We start from the raw sequence: 11082 nt of genomic DNA on the forward strand, positions 1-11082 counted from the left end.
TCCATACATGTGTAGAGATGCAAAATCATGAACCCGCAGCACACAAACACTGGGCTGGGATGCACGTTAAGCACACAGACAAATGGCCAGGCAGTCAGACACAGGCACAGTAGCGGCCAAGCTGAGGGAACCGGAGCTTGATGGTGAGGGCAAAAGGACAGGGGGCTTTTGCTGTGGGAGGAATCTGATGTCCCAGGCCATGCGCCTGCTCTGTCAAGGCCAAGCCCGAGGCCAGCAGAGCCAAGGGTCAGCCAGAGGTTCCACAGCCACTCAGGCAATGAGCAGTGGCTCCTCATCCGGGGCCTGTACTGCCCTCCCATGGCCTCCTCATGGCCCTGCCCACAGTCTCTCCACCACTGAGCCCCCTCCTCATCTTGGAGAACTTCTTCAGGAATGTTCCCTTTAGGTCTTTTTCTGGGGCTCAGCTTCTGCAGTGACCTCCAGTGTGGAGGATCATGGTTTGCAGGGCCGTGGGTTTAGATGATGGGGATGAAGCCTGGCCCAGAGTCTATGGCCAGTTTGGAGACTTAAGCCCTGATGGTCCCTCTGTTTCAGAGCTCAGAAGCAGGGCTGCCCAAAGGCTCAGAGATTCTGGAAAACCAGCTAACTGGTGCCGGGACTGAAGGGCAGAGTGGACAGAGGGTTAAAGGTCTAGGGGGTTGAGCCCGTCCTAGGTCTGGGGCTGCTCCTGTGTGTCGGCAGAGTCTGAGTAGCAGCAGGTGTCCCAGTAGCTGTAGCTGCCACGAGGTTGATCTCTGAGACTGTGGTAGGGCTGGAAAGAGGCTCTCCTGTTGGGGGTGTGTAGAGAGGGGGTGAGGCGATGTCTTCTCCAAGCTGTCATCCCTAGTCCTGGTAAGAGGCATCCCATTCTGTTTAAAGGGACAGGAATCTCGTAACTCTCCTGGAGAAGCAGGACAAAGGGCCTAGGTTTTCCATTCCCAGCCCTTGGGTCCTGGAGGGCAGGACACAGTGGGGCTTCCCACCCTGCCACACCCACCCCACGCCTGGGAGGCTCCTGGCCCTGTGCCCACACCTGCTCCCCCAGGGGCAGCCAGAACCTGGGAAGAAAGCTTGGCTTGGTCCTGTTCCCCTTTCAGGCCAAGTGTTGGGCCAATGTTATCGCCCCAGGCCCTGGGAAAAGATGAGGCTCCCAGGTTGGCAGGGTTGGGGTGGAGCAGCCCACAGAGGACTGTACCTGGGGCACAAAGTGACAGAGGGAAATTGGGAGGCTCAGACTGAGCATGTGGCAGCCAGTCCGTGAGGGCTGGGATCCTGGCTTTGCCTACCACCTGCTCCGGGCATGTGAGGAGGCTCCCTCCCCTTCCCCTCACCAAATTGTTCTTGGGTGGACCTCTTTCACCTTACAGCAGGGCCTTCTCACACCCACAGTGCCTGGTCCCTCCACTCACTTTGTACAGGGGGAGACCAAGACAGCGTGGTCTATGGGTTCTCTATCATTGAAGAAATGTGTTACTTCAATGTGGCTTAAAACAAGTTATTTCTGAACAGTTCTGTTGTTTAGAAGTCTGACACAGGTCTCTGGAATAAAATTGAGGTATTGGCAGGGCCACGTTCTGTTATGAAGGCTCTAGGGTAGAATCTGCTTCCTTGCCTCTTCCAGTTTCTAGAGGCCTCCCCACATTCCTTGGCTGGTGGCCTTCTCTCTCTTTCTTCAAAGGTAGAAACATCGCATCTCTCTGACCTTCCTTCTGTTTTTACATCTCTGATTGTAGCCAGGAGAGGTTCTCCACTTTTAAGGATTTATGATTAGATTTGGCCCACTGATAATCTCATCTCAAAATCCTTAGCCTTAATCACATGGACAATGTCCCTTTCTTGCCAAGTAGGGTAACATAGTCACAGGTTCCCCAGATTAGGACGTGGACATCTTGAGGAGAACCTCTCTGCCCATGCGGGCTAAAGTGATGGTGGGCTCGGCTAGGGGCAGGAAGCAGACCTGTGGGCTCCTTCTCTTTATGACCAGGTGGCAAACGGGTGGTAGTTTTGGGGTGCTCAGTTTCTAGCCAGGATGCTAGTTCCCACCAGGGTCCCAAAGCAGGATGGAGCACTGGGGTGAAAAGCCCTGGTTCCTGGGCTAACAGCCTGCCCAGGAAGCAGGCTCAGGCCCAGAAGTGGCTGGGAAAACACCCACCACACCCTTTCCTTAGTTTGAACTCAGAGAATCACCCCTCCCCCAACCTGGGCAGCCTTTCTCAAGACACAGAATCCCTCCATTAGCTCTTTCCCTGGGCTCCTGTGCCAGACTGAGCAGCCAAGAGGACACCACCCCCAGGATGGGTCTCTCTGGAGGGTGTGGGCACACTCCCTTTTTATCCCATGATTTCCTATTGCCCTTGCTAGGAGGAGGGATCACGCAGGAGGTAGGATTGGCGTCTGAAGGGTTTGAAGGCAGTCTCTAGAATTCTGAGTCTCTCTGGGGAGAGGGAGGCCCCTCTCCTCCTTCCCCCAGGAGATGGCAGGAATGGCGGCCAGGCCATTGGTTCCAGACCAGAGGTCAGCACCATCCCTCCCTGTGGTTCTGAGACTTCCTGTGCGTAGGAAGGGATTAACTAGCCAAGTTTTCCTGTGTCCCACTGGTTACCTCTTCGAGCCCTGGAGGCCGTGCTCCTCTGGGTCTGGAGAGGCTGCTGAGCAGGCTGGGATACTCAAGTGGGAAGCAAAAGGAGGCGAGAAGCAACATTCACATTTGGACCTGGACACCCCAGGCCTTGGCTGCAGCAGCTCACAGACAAGCCAGGCAGGTAGAATGTCAAGTGCACTTTACTGGGCCCCTGGGCCTTCAGATGCTGTCCTTACCGAGCCTGGGGTATCCCCTCCCCACACTGCCACCTGCACAGGAAGTGGGGATGGTGGAGGGAGGACATGTGGAATGGCTCATTTTCCTGCTCTGAAGGGTCTGGAGTGATATTGGGCCACAGCTGCAGCCCCAGTCCCACCCCCAGCAGCTAGACCCTCCTCGGGGCAGAGAAGGGGGCAAATGCCTGGGCCTTCAGCACGGGAAGCTGGATTCAAATGAGGCACCAGTTCCTGCTTAAAAATGGGGCTGGGGGGGGTGTCCACGTGCAAAACCCTACCAGGGGCAATGGTGAGGTAGAGGGGGTAGCAGCCTGCTCCTGTCAGGGAGAAGGCTGGGCAGACCCTGAGAGCCAGGCTGGCCCTTTCCATCTGGCCCAGGGGAGCTGGTGGCTGCAGTAGTGAGGTTCAGCCAGCTGAGGCTGGTGGAGAGTAACAGACGGCCAGGTGAGGCAGCCGGTCCAGCTTGTCCTGCCTCCCCCGCCATGGGTTACCAGTCCCGCTCAGCTGGCTCTCGGTAGGGCAGGCCTAAGAGCCTGAAGACATCCTTCTCAGTGCGGGTGGGCAGCACTCGGCCAGGCCCCACCTTGAGGCCTTGGGTGTCCCGGACCACTGCCGTGCTGAGGGCATGCTCTGACAAGCTCATGCCCTTGGTCTTGGCCAGAGCCCGCATGGAGCGGTTGAAATGGGCAGAACCGGTGAAGTAGAGCAGGGCGCAGGCAAACTCGCGGTAGGGCACGACGATGATGTCCAGTCGTCGGTGCCGCCGCCCTGGCCCTGGGAGCTGGCATACACCCAGGTACTTCTGCTGTTGGCCGTTCTCCTCTTGGCTCACCAAGTCATCCGTCAGGAACCCTGGCCCAACACAGGAGGGCTGCTGGGAGGGCAGCAGCCAGGCCCGGGGCTATCCTAACCTTCCCCCAGGCTTCTCTGATCATCCCTGGGTCCTCTATTCCCAGCTCGTCCATTCATTTGCTGGGTGACCTCCCACTCTCTGGGCCTGTGCCCTTATCGGTAAAACATGCATAGTAAATCCTCCACACCTCCCCACAGTGGCAAAGGGAGAGCAAACGAGACACTCAGCCTGCAGGTTATTACTGAGCACCTCTCAGGAGGTGCGGGGAGCTGATTCATCTCTTCCCTGAAGTGCCTCTGGCCACGAGAGAGGTGGGATTCTCACAAAGCAGCCTTCCCCTGCTTCCTGCCTAGAGATGGCAACTTTGAGGCCCTCCCTCCTGGGGGCCACCCTACCCTGCCCCCTGCCCACCTGCTCACCCGGAGGTGGGGCTTATACCTTGCTGCCGGAGACTGTCCAGGAGGCGGCTGAAGATGCCCCGGTGAGAACGGCCATCTGGGTGGGTGAGCAGCACGTCCACATCACCACATGTTGCCTTCCCCCGTCGGTATGAACCACATGCCACGCACAGCAGCCCAGAGTTGAAGGCCTGAGCTGCTTCCCGAACCTGGGAAAGGGCAGTGAGGGGGTGTGGGCCTTCCCTGACCCAGGAGCCCACACACCCAGCCTGTGCCCCAAGCCAATCCTTGGACATGTGCTCCAGCCTGAGGGGAAAAGCTCCAAGGAACAGAGGTCAGAGCTCTACGCCAGGGAGCAGCAGTTCTCTAGCTTCTAGGACAGAAGAGAAAAAAACACACTCATACCACAGCGGGTGGCCTGACGAGAGATATGAGAAGGTGAGCTCAGATTCTGAGGGAAGGCACTGACCCTTTCCTCTAGAGCTCTTCAAGAGCAGAGACACACCTTCTCTGGACTTCTGCCCCCAACCCATGTGCCCAAGTCTGTGAAACTCTACTTAGGACAAAGGACCAGGTGCCAGGAAGCCCTCAGCCAGGTCTCGGCAACCCCAGGTATCTTTGGATTTGGAGCTAAAGGCAGAATGTGAGTTGGGGCTTGAGGCCTGAGCAGGTGGCTGACAGGTGCTCTGGGCCCAGGCCTTGGGGGAGATGGAGCCCAGAAATATCACTGCACGGAAAGGAAAGGAAAGGAAAGGAAAAGGAAAGGAAAAGGAAAGGAAAAGGAAAGGAAAAGGAAAGGAAAGGAAAGGAAGCCAAGAGAGAGGGAGGCAATTCTGAGCCAATGCCCACCCACATCCTTCCTTGGAGGAATGAGGCTTGGTGGGGAGGGAGCTGAGACAGAGCGGACTATCTGCTGAAGGATCATCACTGAGGGAGGATAAGCCCATTAGCCTCCCCAGAGACACCGAGGACTTTCATATGCAGATGGCCTCCCCGGCTCCACCCCAGGATGCTGAGATTTCTGGGGTCCTGGATACCTCAATTTTCCTGATAGGCAGGATCTGCTAATCCCCTCACTCCCTTCTTGAGCCTCCCAAGAGGCTGGGAGGAGGCCTAGGATGAGTAATCCCATCAAAAACTCCTAAGGCCCTTAAATAGGGGGAGTGGGCCAGTTGGGAAGCCACTTCTGTTCCAATGGGCGGGGGTTGGAGGCTCTCGGGGGCATTTTCTGTGCCCAGATACCGTGGCTGAGTGATGGGTCATCACTAGCACGAAGGCCTGGTGATGGGTGGACAAAGGGCCTGTCTATCCATCCCCCACCAGCCTCATAGCACATGGCCTGGAGTACAGCTGGAGGCTGATTTCAACTAAGCCGGGCCAGAGTCTCCAGGGAGTCCTACCCTATTAGAATCACAGACCAAAGTGAGCAAACCTTGCCCAAATCAACCAGCCCCTAATCCTAACACCAACTGAACAAATGATATATCTAACCCTATATGTACCCTAGTTTCCTTCTAATCTAGGTTTTATATGAACTTAATTCCTAACACGACTCTAAACCAATCCTAATTCTTGTCTAAACTTTTTTCTAGGACAACCACAAATCTTAACTAAAAGCATCCAACACTAAGAAAACCTACTCCTAATTCAGACCTAACCTTAACTCAGTTCTTGATCTAGCTTTCCTCTAACCTTAAACCTAATCCTACTGGCACTATGCTTCTACACCAACTCTAGCCCAAACCCTGAACCAGCCTCGAGTGGGCTGCAGAAGGTGCAAACATCTGGAAGGAGATACAAAACTGTGTATGTTTGTACAAATTGTGGAGAGAAAGAGCCCATGGTTTTCATTAGGTTCTCACAGAAGTCTGTGAATCAAAAAATGTTCAGAACCTCTGCCCTGATCCACCCTAACCTAGCTCTAATGCCAATATCTTCAAGTAGTTCTGATCATAATCTGTCTCTAAGCTAACCCTAACATTAAACCAGTCCTAACACCATTCTGGCACCTAAGCTGGTGCTAACTCTGGCCAATAATTGAGAACTCTAGCCCAGAAAGCCGGTGTTGTAGCCCTTCCCTACCAAAGCCACCCACCCCTCTCAACTTGCTCTTTTCCCACTAGTCCCAACCTCTGGTGGCCTGCAGCTTCCAATACCTACTGGGCTCCCCTGCTGAGGGATCAGGGTTCTTGGCTTCAAGCTGGGCCCTGAGCTTACAGTAGGGCCTGGCTCTTCTCACTGCCCTGGGACACCTGCTTACTGTCTGCTCGATCTCTGAAGCCTCCTCCCTGGGCATGCGGTCCAGGAAGTCGTTGTAATGCTTTAGGCCAATGGCTTGCTGGCTGGTTAGAGAGGCCTGGGTGCGGATATCTTCTAGGCTCCGGAAACCCTGGAAAAAAGAAGCCAGATGGAAAGACTATGAGGATCCAGGGCCAATGAAGAAGTAGTGAATGAGCACATTCACGAGGCCTCCATCACTCCCAGACTCCGAGGCAGGCCTGAGGCAGGACCAACCCCATGATTGGTTCAATCTGTAATCAGTGGGACTTGGGAAAGGCAGAGGCATGGGGGACACACCCCAATCCAGCCCTGCCACAATCCTAGAACACTGGTTCATGATTCCATCAGTCTAGGGATGATTCTAGGCATGGCCAGGTTTGGAAACCACTGATCTGGATGCTCAGCCCTGAGGCTTGGTCTCCTCAGGAAGGCTCTTGCTGGTCTAGGGGACAGAGAAACATATGGTTTGCACTGCTTACACCACATATCAAGGACACCAAGCAATCAGGTAGTTCTGGGAGCCAAGAGAAGGACCTGCATGAGCCCTGGTCCCTTTGAACAGTCGTTTCCCTATTTATCTGGGTTCTTTCCCATCAGAGCACAGGACATCAACTGTGGGCCAGGAGCCCTAAGACAGAGAAAAACTGAAGTAGGGGCTGGGACAGGGTGTGACCTGATGGTACCACATCTGGGCAGTCTTGGTTCCAGCGCCCCAGATGTTGGAGAAGAGCTCTAAGACAGGCACGCTCTCGCTGATGTGGTCCAGCTTCCGCAGATGCCCACTCTCCAGGATCTCCACGATCTTCTCAGCCATCCGCTTTCCAATCCCAGGGATACTAAAGGCCTCCTAGAGGAAGAGGAGGCAGAGGCAGGAAAGAAGGGTGAGAAGATGGGAGGGGCAGAGCCAATGGTGGAGAAGCGGACTCCGTTAGCAGATGTCTGAGTAAAAGCCAGTCTGGCTGGTTGGCAGCTGATAGCTGTGTAAAGCTTGGGTACATTTAAGATGAGAGGTTTTGATGGAATGGGCTGGGTAACTTGTCTTTTAGTTCCCAGAGGGATGGAGATCAGCACAGGAAACAGAGGAAAGGCAATACTGATGATACTAGTCACAGTTACAACAGTGGAGCTATCGTTTACTGAGGCTTTATCGTGTATCAGGTCCTGCACTGCAGGGGTCATAGCATTTAGTCCTCCCAGCAGCACTGCATTTGTGACTTGTCTTAGTCCCTTTTTATTGATGAGGAAACTAATGCTCAAAGGGTTTAAGTAATTTGCCTAAAGTCACACAGGCAGTGAATGATGGGAACTAGGATTCAGTCTCTGGTCTTTTGACTCCCAGAGTATAAAAAACTTTTTATTATGGGAAAAAATTCCAAAGTAGAGAGAATAGTATAACGAATCTCCAAGTACCCATCACCCAGCTTCTGTAATTATCAAGATTTTGCCAATCTGCTTTCATCAATCTCCCAATTATTTTTTCTTTTGTGCAAGCCCCAGATATCATAAAACCTTAACCACTCCACCTGATCCCTACTTGTGTCTGGTGCCTCCACCAGCCTCTGGCCAGTAAAGAGAAGACCCTCCACATACCCTCCCCTGGCCCCCAGGTACCTGGTAGGAGGTGACAGGCTTGTGGAAGCTCTTGAGGGCATTGATGGCCTTGGCATAGCCCAGGGCCCTCCACTTGTCTCCCTGAACACTGTAGGCTTTGGCCAGCACTTCCAGCTTCTCTGTGATGTGGGTGTTGTGGTTGGTTGCCTTCTGGCTTGATGGCTGTGCACAGACCCACTTAGCCAGGCCCTCAGGTGCTGGGCTAGGCCCACCATCTCCCTCAAGGGGAGTAGGGTAGCGGCCACTGATCAGGGCTTCCAGATCAGCTGAGCTAACCTGAGTCTCTTCCCCATCACTGGTTTCATCATCAGAGTCAGGCTTGAGGATGGGAAGGAGAAGAGACAGTAAGTTTATGCCCCTCAGGAGGAGGGCTCCTCAGAGGTGGGGGTTGTTTCCTAGTCAGACCCAAGAATAAGGCTGGGTCCTCTGCATCATATTTGGGTCTCCTTAAGTGTGGGGCTGTGTTCCATCTGGCTCCCCGCCGTGCCCAGCCCTAGGCCCCCCAGAGGTATGTGGTAAATGCAGGAGTGAGAAGTGGTGGAAAGAGCTAAATGGCTTCCCAGTAAAGAGAGCCCTCCTCTCTCAGGGGCCTGGGACTTTCTGAACAACCGCCCAAGGACTCATCACCCAGCTTCTATAATTATCATTCCTGTTTCTGTGATTTAATTCCCAGGGGAAGGGAACAGTGGGGGTTGGGAGGCTCCTGACCTGGGCTTGCGTGCTTGCAACCTCCTCTGCCCTCGGGGAAGGAGGTACAGGTCTCACGGGAGGAGGGGAAGGAGAGGGGGCTGTCCTGAGCTGAGCCTCACAGTCTCCAGGAGGAGAACAGTCTTGGTCTGCCTTGCTGAGCTGTGCTTGATCCAGGTACCTGCAGGGATGGTGATGGAAGGTTAAGACACCAAAGGTCTCACCCTGTCTCTGCTCTCAATCCTTCTCTACTCTGAAATCTTGGTTTTTTACTGTATCCAGTTAAGACAATGAGAGTTATTCTTAATAACTCAAGAAGAGTGCTGAAGAAAACATTTGAGGAAAGACTAAGACCAGCCTACCTCTTGGGGATGAAGATGCTGAATGCTGCCGTGTCCACCAGCCTTCTCTCCTGCAGGCACAAGCTCAGCCAGGCTGACTTCACCAGCTGAGCACCTGAGGGCAGCCGGGGCAGTCTCAGGAGGCGGAGGGCTCGCTCCCAGTCCATGCCTTCATCCACCACAATGTGAGTGACCCCAGGGGTCTGGGCTGGGCATATCTGGCCACCATGCTGGACAATCTGATTCTCAAAGAGTTCTGCCCGGGCTCGCCCAATGCCAGTGGGCACAACATGTGCCCGCACGGAGCTCAGCCACTCTGTGGAGGGGACATCCAGATGCCTACTGTCATAGCTTTCAGACATGATCCAAATGAACCCTTCACAGTCCCCTTCCCCCAATCATTTTCCTCCACCCAGCCTGCCTGCTTTCTGGGGCTTCTACTACCAGCATACAGTTAATTTCCTCATGGGTCATCACTTGATGTAAGGGCAAGGATGTAACCTAGAACAACATCTGGCACATTGTGGGCATCCTATAAATAATTTATTTGATCATTTATACTTTCAACAAATATTAGTAGACACCTATTATGTATCAGGCACAAGGCACATGTTTTGCAATTTCAGGTCTCATCATCTAAGATTCCCCTCTCCCCACCCAGCCCACCATGTAAGTTTTTGCCATCTATTTGTCAATTTGGCTGCAAAATAAGTTATAATTCTGGGGACCTGAGAAGGCTCCCCCTGCCCTTCCCTGGGGCAGGCAACCTCCTGGAGAGCAAAGGATTCTGCTAGTTATTTCCTTAGGGACCAGGGAATATTTTCAGGTTGATAGAGGTCTCGGGTGGGGTAGAAGATAAGAGCAAGTGGTCTGTCAAAGACTGGGGACCGAGCCTAGTATAAGGCAGGTACAAACAAACCTGCAGGCTGCTGGTGGGCAGTCAGCTGTAATATCTGATTCTGGACATGAACTATGTAGGAAGCCTGAGGTTCAAACACACAAGGGTTCTGAAACTCACCTCCTGTTCCTTCTCTGTCTTCTCTCTTGAGAATCTTTGTAAGTGCTTTTGATGATGGATTGGTATGAATTTTCTTCCGTTTGGGAAATGCCTTCAGGATGCCCCTGGGGTCCATTGAGATATGGCTGGATCCTGGCCTTTCTACTGGAGGGTTGTTCAGGGCACCTATCATGTGAAAACTCAGAATTGAGGCTCCCCTACTCTGACCATGAAGGTGGAGTCTTTGCTGACCAGGGCTTGGGGTTTGTAGCCCAGTTCCCAGGGGTCTCCCAAAACCCAGTTGAACTTGGGTGGTCTAGCCTAGCTCTACACTTACTAGCCTTTCAAAGTCAGAGTACTGGGGAAGATGAGAGGAAGAGTGGAACTATTGGGGGAACTTTTGCGGGGTACCAAACGATATCATTCCTCAGGCGGTTTACTCTGAAGATTCAGTGTGCAGTGTCTGCTCCTGCTGCATCCCACTTCCAAAGGGAATCCAGAATGGGATGCAGGCTAGGAAATGGAGCTACATCTTTAAGAAGGACTTGGGCTCCCAAGAGGAGTGGGGACTGAGGGGAACTTGAATGTAATCTTTCTTTACCTCCATCACAGACCCGCAGAGGAAAACTGGGTGGGGGACGGGTGGCAGGTGGAGGTTAGAGAGGCGAGGGTAACGCCCTGCACCTGCCCGGGTCTCAAACAGCTCGGCATCAGGGGCGCACAGGCCCTCAGCTGCTGGGAGATCTGCGGCCGCAGCACGTGTGGGGAGACTTCCGGGACTGGGGGAGTCTCGGCCTCACAGCTGGGGGTGAAGTCTCCGGCAGGTGTGGGGCACCCGCCGCATGCGCAGCTGGCGCGCGGCAGGCATTCTCAGTTGGGGGCCAGGGGAGTGCTGGGGTGTCCGGACCCTCTCTGAGGGCTCATTCCCATTCCTCGGATTCGGTCCAGTATGGGGTCAACTCCAAGCCGGATAGGTCACCCGGGGTAGGCAGGAGTAAAGTACTTACCAGAACAGCCAATGAGAGCGAACTAAGGGTGTATGTTGGCGGGGGGTGGGGCAGGAAAAGTAAGTGCCAAGAATATCTTCCGGGTCAGCCG

The 11082-nt window shown here is 54.0% G+C and overlaps 1 protein-coding gene across 3 annotated transcripts; it reads right to left on the minus strand.

Annotated features, from left to right (window-relative positions):
• Positions 1 to 743: 743 nt before the first annotated feature.
• Positions 744 to 11061, minus strand: POLL (DNA polymerase lambda). Of its 3 annotated transcripts, none has more exons than XM_072971789.1 (9): positions 10586 to 10968; positions 10006 to 10170; positions 9009 to 9303; positions 8668 to 8827; positions 7960 to 8277; positions 7022 to 7195; positions 6329 to 6457; positions 4109 to 4277; positions 744 to 869 (listed from the first exon to the last, which is right to left on the minus strand). In XM_072971789.1, exons 2-9 carry the CDS (start codon positions 10118 to 10120, stop codon positions 844 to 846), a joined length of 1386 nt encoding a protein of 461 aa, XP_072827890.1. In that variant the 5' UTR covers positions 10121 to 10170; positions 10586 to 10968; the 3' UTR covers positions 744 to 843. The 3 variants fall into 3 exon arrangements, with proteins under 3 accessions (XP_072827890.1, XP_006210559.1, XP_031538566.1); XM_006210497.4 differs by lacking the exons at positions 744 to 869; positions 10586 to 10968 and adding exons at positions 2764 to 3669; positions 10992 to 11061; XM_031682706.2 differs by lacking the exon at positions 744 to 869 and adding an exon at positions 2764 to 3669.
• Positions 11062 to 11082: the final 21 nt, after the last annotated feature.

The sequence above is a fragment of the Vicugna pacos genome, chromosome 11 (genome assembly GCF_048564905.1).
Source record: "Vicugna pacos chromosome 11, VicPac4, whole genome shotgun sequence".
Classification (NCBI taxonomy): Eukaryota; Metazoa; Chordata; class Mammalia; order Artiodactyla; family Camelidae; genus Vicugna; species Vicugna pacos.